Genomic DNA, 15,401 nt, shown 5'->3' with positions numbered 1-15,401 from the left:
AAGGAAGGAAGACGGAAAGGAGAGGAAGAAAAGGGATGAAATAGGGGACTGGTCCACAGAGCATCTCAGCAGCCGTCCCCACGAGGCACGGATCTCAAATCAACCGTGTCCCTTTGACCCCCTGACATGTGCATAGTGGATGCATTGAGCTTGATCCAAAAGAAACGAGTGTAAGCAATATGTCAGTATCCTGGTCCAACATCTTTTTTTGTGCTGTTTGGCCAACACAAACAGATATGGAACCAGGCTATGAATGAATGTGAGGACCTCTGCCAAAGACGCCATATTGGCTTAATCAATACAGATCAACAGTGAGAGGCTATCAAATAGAGGGTAGGGGTCAGGGGTCAGGGGTAGGGATTGATTTAGAGATTGATTTTCTTGAAGATGGATGCGCAATCAAAAAAAGATGATTAATTTATTATTTGTGTGTGTAGGAGTGTGTTGGTGCTATCTACCCCTTAAGGGTCTGGTGTAGTACGTGGTTGGCCAATGCCAACTACCCCTTAAGGGTCTGGTGTAGTACGTGGTTGGCCAATGCCAACTACCCCTTAAGGGTCTGGTGTAGTACGTGGTTGGCCAATCCCAACTACCCCTTAAGGGTCTGGTGTAGTACGTGGTTGGCCAATGCCAACTACCCCTTAAGGGTCTGCTGTAGTACGTGGTTGGCCAATGCCAACTACCACTTAAGGGTCTGCTGTAGTACGTGGTTGGCCAATGCCAACTACCCCTTAAGGGTCTGGTGTAGTACGTGGTTGGCCAATGCCAACTACCTCTTAAGGGTCTGGTGTAGTACGTGGTTGGCCAATGCCAACTACCCCTTAAGGATCTGGTGGAGTACGTGGTTGGCCAATGCCAACTACCCCTTAAGGGTCTGCTGTAGTACGTGGTTGGCCAATGCCAACTACCCCTTAAGGGTCTGGTGTAGTACGTGGTTGGCCAATGCCAACTACCCCTTAAGGGTCTGCTGTAGTACGTGGTTGGCCAATGCCAACTACCCCTTAAGGGTCTGGTGTAGTACGTGGTTGGCCAATGCCAACTACCCCTTAAGGATCTGGTGGAGTACGTGGTTGGCCAATGCCAACTACCCCTTAAGGATCTGGTGGAGTACGTGGTTGGCCAATGCCAACTACCCCTTAAGGATCTGGTGTAGTACGTGGTTGGCCAATCCCAACTACCCCTTAAGGGTCTGGTGTAGTACGTGGTTGGCCAATGCCAACTACCCCTTAAGGATCTGGTGTAGTACATGGTTGGCCAATGCCAACTACCCCTTAAGGGTCTGGTGTAGTACGTGGTTGGCCAACGCCAACTACCCCTTAAGGATCTGGTGGAGTACGTGGTTGGCCAATGCCAACTACCCCTTAAGGATCTGGTGTAGTACGTGGTTGGCCAATCCCAACTACCCCTTAAGGGTCTGGTGTAGTACGTGGTTGGCCAATGCCAACTACCCCTTAAGGATCTGGTGTAGTACATGGTTGGCCAATGCCAACTACCCCTTAAGGGTCTGGTGTAGTACGTGGTTGGCCAACGCCAACTACCCCTTAAGGGTCTGGTGTAGTACGTGGTTGGCCAATGCCAACTACCCCTTAAGGGTCTGGTGTAGTACGTGGTTGGCCAAAGCCAACTACCCCTTAAGGATCTGGTGTAGTACGTGGTTGGCCAATGCCAACTACCCCTTAAGGATCTGGTGGAGTACGTGGTTGGCCAATGCCAACTACCCCTTAAGGATCTGGTGTAGTACGTGGTTGGCCTATCCCAACTACCCCTTAAGGGTCTGGTGTAGTACGTGGTTGGCCAATGCCAACTACCCCTTAAGGGTCTGGTGTAGTACGTGGTTTGCCAATGCCAACTACCCCTTAAGGATCTGGTGGAGTACGTGGTTGGCCAATGCCAACTACCCCTTAAGGATCTGGTGTAGTACGTGGTTGGCCAATCCCAACTACCCCTTAAGGGTCTGGTGTAGTACGTGGTTGGCCAATGCCAACTACCCCTTAAGGATCTGGTGTAGTACGTGGTTGGCCAATGCCAACTACCCCTTAAGGTTCTGCTGTAGTACGTGGTTGGCCAATGCCAACTACCCCTTAAGGATCTGCTGTAGTACGTGGTTGGCCAATGCCAACTGCCCCTTAAGGGTCTGGTGTAGTACGTGGTTGGCCAATGCCAACTTCCCCTTAAGGGTCTGGTGTAGTACGTGGTTGGCCAATGCCAAGTACCCCTTAAGGATTTGGTGTAGTACGTGGTTGGCCAATGCCAACTACCCCTTAAGGATCTGGTGTAGTACGTGGTTGGCCAATGCCAACTGCCCCTTAAGGGTCTGGTGTAGTACGTGGTTGGCTAATGCTTTAACGTGATATGTTTTGTTTACTCCTAAAGGCTGTTTTCAAAGGTGTTTAAAGCAGAGTTAGGGGATCACTGGTGTGGGTTCTGTTTCTGTTATGTGGCCTGGGATCACTGGTGTGGGTTCTGTTTCCGTTATGTGGCCTGGGATCACTGGTGTGGGTTCGGTTTCCGTTATGTGGCCTGGGATCACTGGTGTGGGTTCTGTTTCCGTTATGTGGCCTGGGATCACTGGTGTGGGTTCTGTTTCCGTTATGTGGCCTGGGATCACTGGTGTGGGTTCGGTTTCCGTTATGTGGCCTGGGATCACTGGTGTGGGTTACCAGTTTCCATTATGTGGCCTGGGATCACTGGTGTGGGTTCTGTTTCCGTTATGTGGCCTGGGATCACTGGTGTGGGTTCTGTTTCCGTTATGTGGCCTGGGATCACTGGTTTGGGTTCTGTTTCCGTTATGCGGCCTGGGATTACTGGTGTGGGTTCTGTTTCCATTATGTGGCCTTGGTAACCATGACAACGATCAAACACTGCAGATCCTGTCTTATTTGGGGAGAAATAGTGCATTGATTCAAAATACTGTTAACTATTATTTCATTTAATATACAATGACGACTCTTTAATTGTATATTCATATTTCTCAGGGGGGACAGCCGTGTAGGTAGTTTTACCTCTCCTGAACATGGAGATTTATTTGGTCTTTTCATTCTCATCATCTTATTGTTTTTGCATTTTTCTTATGTGCAAAATAAAAAATATATGCGAAAGAGACATCTCCAAACTTCTACCTACACAGGAACACCATACTACTACAGTCTATTATCAGACACCATACTGCTACAGTCAATGAACAGACACCATACTGCTACAGTCTATTACCAGAGACCATACTGCTACAGTCTATTACCAGACACCATACTGCTACAGTCTATTACCAGACACCATACTGCTATCTACTACTGCTACAGTCTATTACCAGACACCATACTGCTAAAGTCTATGAACAGACACCATACTGCTACAGTCTAGCTACAGTCAATGAACAGACACCATACTGCTACAGTCTATTACCAGACACCATACTGCTACAGTCTAGCAACAGTCTATTACCAGACACCATACTGCTACAGTCTATTAACAGACACCATGCTGCTACAGTCAATGAACAGACACCATACTGCTACAGTCAATGAACAGACACCATACTGCTACAGTCTAGCTACAGTCTATGAACAGACACCATACTGCTACAGTCTAGCTACAGTCTATGAACAGACACCATACTGCTACAGTCTAGCTACAGTCAATTAACAGACACCATACTGCTACAGTCTATTACCAGACACCATACTGCTACAGTCTATTACCAGACACCATACTGCTACAGTCTAGCTACAGTCTATGAACAGACACCATACTGCTACAGTCTAGCTACAGTCTATGAACAGACACCATACTGCTACAGTCTAGCTACAGTCAATTAACAGACACCATACTGCTACAGTCTATTACCAGACACCATATTGCTAAAGTCTAGCTACAGTCAATGAACAGACACTATACTGCTACAGTCTAGCTACAGTCTATGAACAGACACCGTACTGCTACAGTCTAGCTACAGTCAATTAACAGACACCATACTGCTACAGTCTATTACCAGACACCATACTGCTACAGTCTAGCTACAGTCTATGAACAGACACCATACTGCTACAGTCTAGCTACAGTCTATGAACAGACCCCATACTGCTACAGTCTAGCTACAGTCAATTAACAGACACCATACTGCTACAGTCTATTACCAGACACCATATTGCTAAAGTCTAGCTACAGTCAATGAACAGACACTATACTGCTACAATCTAGCTACAGTCTATGAACAGACACCATACTGCTACAGTCTAGCTACAGTCAATTAACAGACACCATACTGCTACAGTCTATTACCAGATACCATACTGCTACAGTCTAGCTACAGTCAATGAACAGACACCATACTGCTACAGTCAATGAACAGACACCATACTGCTACAGTCTAGCTACAGTCAATAAATCGACACCATACTGCTACAGTCTAGCTATAGTCTATAAACATACACCATACTGCTACAGTCTACTAACAGACACCATACTGCTACAGTCTACTAACAGACACCATACTGCTACAGTCTAGCTACAGTCAATAAATAGACACCATACTGCTACAGTCTGGATACAGTCAATGAACAGACACCATACTGCTACAGTCTATTAACAGACACCATACTGCTACAGTCTATGAACAGACACCATACTGCTACATTCTAGCTACAGTCAATAAATAGACACCATACTGCTACAGTCTAGCTATAGTCTATAAACAGACACCATACTGCTACAGTCTATAAACAAACACCATACTGCCATACTGCTACAGTCTAGCTACAGTCAATGAACAGACACCATACTGCTACAGTCTACTAACAGACACCATACTGCTACCGTCTAGTTACAGTCAATGAACAGACACCATACTGCTACAGTCAATGAACAGACACCATACTGCTACAGTCTAGCTACAGTCTATAAACAGACACCATACTGCTACAGTCTATAAACAGACACCATACTGCTACAGTCTATAAACAGACACCATACTGCTACAGTCTATAAACAGACAACATACTGCTACAGTCTATAAACAGACAACATACTGCTACAGTATAGCTACAGTATATAAACAGACACCATACTGCTACAGTATAGCTACAGTATATAAACAGACACCATACTGCAACAGTCTATAAACAGACACCATAGTGCTACAGTCTATAAACAGACACCATACTGCTACAGTCTATAAACAGACACCATACTGCTACAGTCTATAAACAGACACCATACTGCTACAGTCTATAAACAGACAACATACTGCTACAGTATAGCTACAGTATATAAACAGACACCATACTGCTACAGTATAGCTACAGTATATAAACAGACACCATAGTGCTACAGTCTATAAACAGACACCATAGTGCTACAGTCTATAAACAGACACCATACTGTTACAGTCTATAAACAGACACCATAGTGCTACAGTCTATAAACAGTACAGATCAGTGAGATGCTTTTCATATTTTGGGAGAAATATTGCATTTATTCCAAGTCCATAAAGTAGTGCAGCCATACTATACAGAAAGCAGGAGACATCGGTACCAAAGTGACAGTCACTTGAGTGCGAGGTGTGCATTGCTAATTAAACAAACAACGAAAAGCCTTAATGCGTTGGATTAATGACAATAACCATACAAAAAAAACTGTTATCCTAAAATATGACAGTACTCTATAGTAATATAATTATAATTATTATAGAATTGTCTTACAGTAATTATATATAGATGCAGAGACCCTGGTCACCCATTGTCTGCATCCCAAATGGCAACCTATTCCCTATATAGTGCACTATTTGTGGCCAGGGAACATAGTGCTGCCCACAGGGCTCTGTCAAAAGCAATGCACTATGTAGTGTATAGTGTGCCAATTGGGAAGCAACCAATCTAAATCCATCATGCATGATCTACGTATTGTATTTCAGGAGATCGTTGAATCCACAAATGTAATTAAAAAGAATGAATAAAAAACACAAATGAATAGTCATGGAATCGGATGATAGAAATCCCTCAGATGAATTAATATCTGTATAGAAGAGGAAGCTGCTATTTCTGGATGGAAACCGTTCAGGCTAATTTAATCCTGCACGTATTTACAGAGGCCTTGCCTATTATACCTTCTGGAACGTTGATAAGAACAGCGTCGTTGTCGTGTTCTCAATCACATGGATGGATTCTAATCGCCTGACCGGCAAGAACGGGATTTCTGATTGGTTGGTTGTAGTTTTTTTTACAAGAATGCACTGTGTCATGTCAATCTGATTGGTTGAGACACAATAGCACAATAACCGGGATTGGTTCACGACAGAATCCTGATTTATGTGATTGGTAATTGGTTATGACTCACATCCAGCGACTCTGATTGGTTCTTGGTTCTAACTCATACCCGGCGACTCCGATTGGTTCTTGCTGTCTACAATATATACAGTATGATTGTGTCATTTATTTATTTAGAATTTTCAACACAAAGCCAACAAGTCCATTCGGTGGCGATGGACTGACAACACTGATTGGTGACTGGTCGACACGTGGAGGCAGCCGGTGGTGTCAGTGAGCCCTTATTGGTTCCGGGTTATGACAGGAAGCCAATGACAGGCTGCAGGAAGAGGCCGAGGGTTCCGAGGATGCACACTGTCACAAACACCCACAGGAAGATTCTGTCTATCACCATGGCAACGTACTTCCAATCATCCTCCACCTGAGAGAGGCAAGGATGGAGGGATGGAGAGAGGGATGGATGGAGAGGCAGCGATGAAAAGGAGAAAAGGACATGATTTTGGACCATGAAGGAAGGAGGAGAGTTGGGTAAAACGTGAGGATGAGAAGAAAGAAAGGTAAAACTGAGTTGACTACTTGTGGAAGCATCCCGCTACTATAACTGACAGATAGAACATTAGTATGTTAATGGTATTCATCAGTGTCAGAATCACACACACACAGACACACACACACACACAGACACACACACACACACACACACACACACACACACACACACACACACACACACACACACACACACACACGCAGCCTGACAAAGCTGATTGAGAAGAGAAGTACTTTACATATCATAGACAGCTTTCCCCCCAAGTGGAGAGTTCAACCTCAGAAGACAACACAAAGAAACAGGATTTTTCACTAAAGTCTTGTAACTATTTTCTCTTGTATTGTCCAGAGAGAGAACTTTTTAAACTCATTACGAGATATGAAACAGTGTTCCATCCAACAATGCTCCACTTGGTTGATATTATAAACAAGGGAGTATCAACAAACAATGGGTGAGCATCCCGAAAAGCAGAGTAGCGAACATGATCTTTCTTACGAAGACCCAGTGCGAGAGAAAACTATTCCTTCAATGTACGCTAACAGAGCTTTGTATGGGCTAACTGTACATACATTCTTGGCCTTAGTTAAAGCTAAAGATTTTTATTGTTAGCCGAAGCTAAAGCTATTTGTTGTTTGCCTAAATTAAATCTATTTCTATATTGTGCGCTAACGAAGCAAACATATACTGTACGCTAATGCTTGCCCCCCACCCAGTCAAATTGTTGACCTTGATGTTAGTGGAAGATATTTGTTGTTAGCCGAAGTTAAACCTATTTCTCCATTGTATGCTAATAAAGCTGACGGTAGCAGCTAATGCTAGCCCACCCACTCACCTCTTTGGCATTTTTTAAGCTAAAGCGATTTGTTTTTAGTCAAAGCTGAACCTATTTCCCCATTGTGCACTAACAAAGCTAACATATACACCAATGCTAGTCCACCCTACAACCTATTTGGCCTTGGTTTTTAGCTGTATTGTAAGATTTCTCTGAATAAACTCATGTGCTAAATGACAGACAAAATGTCGCTCACCTCTTTGGCCTGATAAAGCTAAGGTTAGTTGGTGATTACCCAAAGTTAAACCTACTGTATTTCTCCATTGAACTCCAACAAAGCTAACTTGCAGGCCCACCCACTCACCCCTTTGGCCTTGTTGAAGGTAAAGCTAGTTGGTGTTAATTAAGCCAAACCTAATGCATTTCTCCATTGCAGGCTAACCCTAGCTTGCCACTCACCTCTTTGGCCTTGTTGCGGCTCCTCATGTTCTCGGCGATGTACTTGACGCTCTCGATGGCCTGTTTAATCTCCGGGGACAGGACGGAGAAGGCCACCACCGTGTTGATGCTCTGAGGACTCAGCTGGCGGCTCAGTTTCCCCGGATCTGTTGTCTCCAGGGTCTCCTTCCCATGTTGGCAGGGGCAAGGGCACTTCTTTCCCCCTCTTTCTCCACATCCTCCCTCAGTCAGTTTGTTGTCTCCGAACTCCAGGCAGTTCCCTCCCTGCTGGGAATTGCAGAGAATGGAATGGAATAGAATAGAATGCAATGGAATAGAATAAAATAGAGTAGAATAGAATAGAATAGAGTAGAATATAATATAATTCATAAGGTTTCTAGAAATCCCAGTTGAAGGATTCCTGCATGTCCTGCTTATTTGATCCTGACTCCAGGAAAGTCCCCAGATGTTTGCAACCCTAATCCAGAGGTTAAACATTTACTCAGTGTATTAATCTCCCTCTCCCAACACCCAACCAACCAACCCACCAACCCATCAACCAACCCATTGATACTTGAAGGTATTAACCCATTCAGTCATCTATTGATCAGTTTGTCAATCCCTCCCTCCCGCCAAACACCAAACCAACCAGCCAACCCACCAACCCAACCACCCACTTGCCAGCCAACAAACCAGACACCCACCAACCACCCAATATGCCAACCAGCCAGCTAACCAACCAACCAAACAACCCGTCAACCCACCCACCCACCCACCCACCAAGCAAACTACCCACCAGCCAATCAATCAGCCAACCAGCCACCCAACATACCCAAAAACCAACCGCCCACCCGCCCGCCCGCCCACCCACCATCCAACCAACCAACCCACCGTCAGACTATTCTTCCTCTTCTTTCCTCCTTTCCCTCCTCCTCCTCCTCCTCCTCCTCTCTCCTCCCCGCTGTCTGAACATAGGCCCTTGCCGTCCTGGTCTATGGGCCGTCTCATCAGCATGACTCTGGGTAGCACCCTGATGGACACAGAACCATTAACAGTACTGTCATCAGCATGACTCTGGGTAGCACCCTGATGGACACAGAACCATTAACAGTACTGTCATCAGCATGACTCTGGGTAGCACCCTGATGGACACAGAACCATTAACAGTACTGTCATCAGCATGACTCTGGGTAGCACCCTGATGGACACAGAACCATTAACAGTACTGTCATCAGCATGACTCTGGGTAGCACCCTGATGGACACAGAACCATTAACAGTACTGTCATCAGCATGACTCTGGGTAGCACCCTGATGGACAGAGAACCATTAACAATACTTCAGTGTATTGTAAATATAATAATTATATGTATATTATAGTATTGTATAGTATTGTATTGTATTGTTTTATATAGTATTGTATAGTATCATATTGTATAGTATTGTATAGTAGTGTATAGTATAGTAGTGCATTGTATAGTATTGTATTTTTTTTCTATAGTATTGTATAGTATCGTATTGTATAGTAGTGTATTGTATAGTATTGTATAGGCATGTATTGTATTTTATTGGCATTGTATTGTATAGTATTGTATTTCATTGTATAGTATTGCATTGTATTGCATAGTAGTAGTGTATAGTATTGTATTGTATTGTATTATATTATATTGGTACTAGTATTGGTATTGTATTCTATAGCATTGTATTGTATAGGCATTGTATTCTATAGTAATGCATTAAATAGTATTGGTATTGTATTGTATTTTATTGTATAGTATTGTATTGTGTAGGTATTGTATTGTATAGTAATGCATTAAATAGTATTGGTATTGTATTTTATTATATAGTATTGTATAGGTAGTACACTGAAGAACAACAAACACAGAAAACAAAATAAATTAGAATCTACACTGATACAAAACACTAAGAACACCTTCCTAATATTGAGTTGGGCTAAGAGTTGGGCTAAGAGTTGGGCTAAGACTTGGGCTGAGAGTTGGTCTAAGAGTCGGGCTAAGAGTCGGGCTAAGAGTTGGGCTAAGAGTTGGGCTAAGAGTTGGGCTAAGAGTTGGTCTGAGAGTTGGGCTAAGACTTGGGCTAAGAGTTGGTCTGAGACTTGGTCTGAGACTTGGTATGAGAGTTGTGCTAAGAGTTGGGCTGAGAGTTGGTCTAAGAGTTGAGCTAACAGTTGGTCTAAGAGTTGAGCTAACAGTTGAGCTAACAGTTGAGCTAACAGTTGAGCTAACAGTTGAGCTACGCGTTGGTCTAAGAGTTGAGCTACGAGTTGAGCTAATTCTCTCTCTTACCTGAGGAAGACGGACCTGACCCAGCCCGGCATGGTGTGGGTCATTGGTGTACGATAGTGGACGTTCAAGACGAACACGGTGATGACGATGGAGAGGGTGACGAAGATCATAGTGAAGAGGAGGTACTCCCCGATGAGGGGGATGACCAGGGAGGTGGACGGGATGGTCTCAGTGATCACCAGAAGGAACACAGTGAGGGAGAGGAGGACAGAGATACAGAGGGTCACCTGTTGGGTGAGGGAGGGTGAGGGAGAGAGCGAGAGAGAGAGAGAGAGAGAGAGAGAGAGAGAGAGAGAGAGAGAGAGAGAGAAAGAGAAAGAGAGATAGAGATGAAAGCTGTAAAAGGCCCAGCATGTGTTGTTTATTGACCTAGGAGGAAGGAATTATTATTTAATTCCATTGCATGTACATGTACACTACATGGCCAATATACCACGGCCCTTAGCCGTGGTATATTGGCCATATACCACACCCCCTCATGCCTTATTGATTGAATATAATATAATAAAACGAGTAGTTCTATATAATAATGTAACATATGTAGCAGACACTTTTATCGATAGCAACTTACAGTAGTTCATGTGAAGTAGGGTCTGCACACTCAGTTTCCCCCGACACATCACCCTGTGTTGGTGGATTTGAGTGGGCGGACCCTACTTCATTACTATAGCAACATGCTTTAGCATTATTACGGTGCCTATAGGAAGTATTCATCCCCCTTGGACTTTTTCCACATTTTGTTGTGTCTCAACCTGGAATTCAAACACATTTCATTGAGATCTCCTTGTCACTGACTTGGACAGGAAGTTATTTTTTATTGTCAAAGTCAAAAGAGAATTCGACAAATGTTAATGATTAATAAAAAATGAAAAACTGTTCAAATAAGTAGAAAATGTGTAATTTTTTAAGGATAATTTCTACAAGATCTTCATTTTATAATTTGTAGCAATTCATAATTTGTAATTTGTTTAATTTCTTTGACTGCAGAATGTATAAAATATAAAATGTCAGTTTTCACATACTATATACTGTAGATGCTGGTTTGTTGCTGGAGATAATGGAAAATAGATTGTAACACAACAACATGACAACATACATGACCACAAAGATGGTCAACACAGTCAACACAACAAGATGTGGTAAAGTCCAAGGGGTGTGGACACTTCCTGCAGGCACCGTACCTTCTCTCCACAGTCGGAGGGCAGGTAGAAGACCAGGACTGTTAAAAAAGAGATGAGGAGACAGGGGATGATGAGGTTGATGGTGTAGAAGAGAGGCAGGCGTCTGATGTAGAAGGAGTAGGTGATGTCTGGGTAGATCTCCTCGCAACAGTTGTACTTGATGTCGTGCTTGTAGCCCGGAGCATCGATGATCTCCCACTCGCCGCTCTCCCAGAAGTCTTTGAGGTTGACCTGAGGTTGGTGACATCGGGTTAATTGAGGGCTTGATTCTGAGTAGTTATTTCATAAACATGCATTCATCTTGGTTGGATTACACAATTCTAGAGAACGGATTCAGTGACTGAGATTTAGATTAAAGGACTTACAATAGTCAAGTATTGAACACTGGACAAGACTGTAACTACCAATAGGATACCACAAAATTGAGGAGAAAAAGGGGTAAAAAAACCAACAAAGATTTGAACACTACCCATAATTCTTATATAGCTCTATACCACAAAATGATGTATCAGAAAATGGATGTGCAAATATTTTTCTAACCTTTGACCCAATGAGCACCAGGTCGATCTTGGCCTTGTCGTAGGTCCAGGAGCCAAACTTCATGGAGCAGTTCTGGTAGTCAAAGGGGAAGTAGGTGATGTCCATGGGGCAGGAGGACTTAAAGATGGCAGGGGGAACCCAGGTGACTGTACCGTCAAACTTCAACAGAGCTTTGGTCTTATCTTCAACCAGGAAGTCTCCCACAGCACTGAAGTGGAGAAAGAGGAAAGAGTTGTGTTGAAGAGAGAGGAAGAGGGAGATTTATTTTATGTCACCTTTATTTAACCGGGTAGGCTAGTTGAGAACAAGTTCTCATTTACAACTGCGACCTGGCCAAGATAAAGTATAGCAGTGTGAACAGACAACAACACAGAGTTACACATGGAGTAAACATGTCAATAACTAAATAACTAAATAATAAGTCAATAACACAGTAGAGAAAAAAAAGAAAGAGTCATTGTGTGCAAAAAGGCATGAGGAGGTAGGCGGATAATTACAATTTAGCAGATTAACACTGGAGTGATAAATGATCAGATGGTCATGTACAGGGAGAGATACTGGTGTGCAAAAGAGCAGAAAAGTAAAAAAATAAAAACAGTATGGGGATGAGGTAGGTAAATTGGGTGGGCTATTTACAATGGGCTAGCTGCAGTGATCGGTTAGCTGCTCAGATAGCAGATGTTTAAAGTTGGTGAGGGAGATAAAAGTCTCCAACTTCAGCGATTTTTGCAATTCGTTCCAGTCACAGGCAGCAGAGAACTGGAAGGAAAGGCGGCCAAATGAGGTGTTGGCTTTAGGGAGGATCAGTGAGATACATCTGCTGGAGCGCGTGCTACGGGTGGGTGTTGCCATCGTGACCAGTGAACTGAGATAAGGCGGAGCTTTACCTAGCATGGACTTGTAGATGACCTGGAGCCAGTGGGTCTGGTGACGAATATGTAGCGAGGGCCAGCCGACTAGAGCATACAGGTTGCAGTGGTGAGTGGTATAAGGTGCTTTAGTAACAAAATGGATGGCACTGTGATAAACTGCATCCAGTTTGCTGAGTAGAGTATTGGAAGCTATTTTGTAGATGACATCGCCGAAGTCGAGGATCGTTAGGATAGTCAGTTTTACTAGGGTAAGTTTGGTGGTGTGAGTGAAGGAGGCTTTGTTGCGAAATAGAAAGCCGACTCTAGATTTGATTTTAGATGTTTGATATGAGTCTGGAAGGAGAGTTTACAGTCTAGCCAGACACCTAGATACTTATAGATGTCCACATATTCTAGGTCGGAACCATCCAGGGTGGTGATGCTAGTCGGGCGTGCGGGTGCAGGCAGCGAACGGTTGAAGAGCATGCATTTAGTTTTACTAGCGTTTAAGAGCAATTGGAGGCCACGGAAGGAGTGTTGTATGGCATTGAAGCTTGTTTGGAGGTTAGATAGCACAGTGTCCAAGGAAGGGCCAGAGGTATACAGAATGGTGTCGTCTGCGTAGAGGTGGATCAGGGAATCGTCCGCAGCAAGAGCAACATCATTGATATATACAGAGAAAAGAGTCGGCCTGAGAATTGAACCCTGTGGCACCCCCATAGAGACTGGGGAAGGTGAGAGGATCAGAAAGAAAGAAACAAGGGAAGTGAGGAGGATATTGTTGTTACACTATGAGAAGAGCTTTCCTTTGTGATAAGGGCATTTTAATGTTAATATTTTGCATTGTATATTGGAATAAAAGCAAAATAAAATAATAAGGATATGAAATTAATCGAAAATTAAACCCATAGAAAATGGAAATAGTTTGTATAAATGTCTTTAAAATCTCTCTTCACAAACAGTTCAGTTCAGCACCTACTTTAGTACTTGGTCCTGTGTGTCTCAGTTGATAAGAGCAACACCAAGTTTGTCAGTTCAATATCCACATTGATCTCATACACATACTAAAAATGACTGCTCTCACAGAAAAAAATATCTGCTAAGTGACATGGCAAAATCACTTGTTATAAAACACTAAGTCACGACTCACTTGTTATACAGCACTATGTCATGTTGTTATAGAGCACTATGTCATGTTGTTAGAGAGCACTATGTCCGGTTGTTAGAGAGCACTATGTCAGGTTGTTAGAGAGCACTATCTCATGTTGTTATAGAGCACTATGTCAGGTTGTTATAGAGTACAATGTCAGGTTGTTATACAGCACTATGCCAGGTTGTTAGAGAACACTATGCCAGATTGTTCTAGAGCACTATGAAATGTTGTTATAGAGTACTATGTCAGGTTGTTATACAGCACTATGCCAGGTTGTTATAGAGTACTATGTCAGGTTGTTATAGAGCACTATGTCATGTTGTTATAGAGCACTATGTCAGGTTGTTAGAGAGCACTATGTCAGGTTGTTAGAGAGCACTATGTCATGTTGTTATACAGCACTATGTCAGGTTGTTATACAGCACTATGCCAGGTTGTTATACAGCACTATGCCAGGTTGTTATACAGCACTATGCCAGGTTGTTATAGAGCACTATGTCCTGTTGTTATAGAGTACTATGTTAGGTTGTTATAGAGTACAATGTCAGGTTGTTATAGAGTACTATGTCAGGTTGTTATAGAGTACAATGTCATGTTGTTATAGAGTACTATGTCAGGTTGTTATAGAGTACTATGTCATGTTGTTATAGAACACTATGTCATGTTGTTATAGAGTACAATGTCAGGTTGTTATAGAGCACTATGTCAGGTTGTTATAGAGCACTATGTCAGGTTGTTATAGAGCACTATGTCTGGACTCACTTGTTATAAAGCACTATGTCAGGTCTCCAGATCTTGTTGGATGGAACTCTGATGAACTCAATCCCATCAAACTCTACTGGGGCCCAGCTCAGTTTGTAGTCGTTCCAGATCTGAAACACAAACACAGCATGAATGAGTGTATGTGTGTGTGTTAGGGAGTCACCTTAAGAAGAAAGGAAGATAGCAAGATACACACGCACGAATATGCACACACACACACACACACACACACACACACACACACACACACACACACACACACACACACACACACACACACACACACACACACACACACACACACACACACACACACACACACACACACACACAGCCTTGATTACTTTATCAAACACACCCCCTCGTGGATTTTTCCGAATGATCTTGAACTGAAACTTAACCAAATTTTGTATTAATTTCTTCCTTTAACCCCCTAGAGTCTATTGATGCACCGGTGCGTCAATATAAATAATAGCTTTTAAAAAGGTCTTCATCAAAATATGTCAGCTTAAGCTAGAGATATCCTTCTGATATAGACATTAGAGATATCCTTCTGATATAGACATTTGAGATATCCTTCTGATATAGA

At 43.1% G+C, this 15,401-nt stretch overlaps 1 protein-coding gene across 2 annotated transcripts; it reads right to left on the bottom strand.

The window, feature by feature from the left end:
* Positions 1 to 5,459: 5,459 nt before the first annotated feature.
* LOC135536108 (neuronal acetylcholine receptor subunit alpha-3-like) lies at positions 5,460 to 14,916 on the bottom strand. Of its 2 annotated transcripts, none has more exons than XM_064962496.1 (7): positions 14,813 to 14,916; positions 12,047 to 12,254; positions 11,507 to 11,737; positions 10,326 to 10,552; positions 8,912 to 9,050; positions 8,042 to 8,308; positions 5,460 to 6,681 (listed from the first exon to the last, which is right to left on the bottom strand). In XM_064962496.1, exons 2-7 carry the CDS (start codon positions 12,149 to 12,151, stop codon positions 6,556 to 6,558), a joined length of 1,095 nt encoding a protein of 364 aa, XP_064818568.1. In that variant the 5' UTR covers positions 12,152 to 12,254; positions 14,813 to 14,916; the 3' UTR covers positions 5,460 to 6,555. The 2 variants fall into 2 exon arrangements, with proteins under 2 accessions (XP_064818568.1, XP_064818569.1); XM_064962497.1 differs by having other exon boundaries at positions 8,042 to 8,305.
* Positions 14,917 to 15,401: the final 485 nt, after the last annotated feature.

Source organism: Oncorhynchus masou, unplaced genomic scaffold (genome assembly GCF_036934945.1).
Source record: "Oncorhynchus masou masou isolate Uvic2021 unplaced genomic scaffold, UVic_Omas_1.1 unplaced_scaffold_558, whole genome shotgun sequence".
NCBI lineage: Eukaryota > Metazoa > Chordata > Actinopteri > Salmoniformes > Salmonidae > Oncorhynchus > Oncorhynchus masou.
This window is presented reverse-complemented; position numbering and strand designations above follow the sequence as displayed.

Bases quoted from the DNA above. Each gene is read 5' to 3' on its own strand.
- LOC135536108 (XM_064962496.1), bottom strand. From the start codon at position 12,151: ATGGACATCACCTACTTCCCCTTTGACTACCAGAACTGCTCCATGAAG. The intron at 10,553-11,506 runs GTACGGTGCCTG...CTCACCCAACAG, and splicing joins CCTCCGACTGTGGAGAGAAG to GTGACCCTCTGTATCTCTGT. The intron at 8,309-8,911 runs GTGGGTTGGTTG...TGCAATTCCCAG, and splicing joins AGAGGAAGAATAGTCTGACG to CAGGGAGGGAACTGCCTGGA.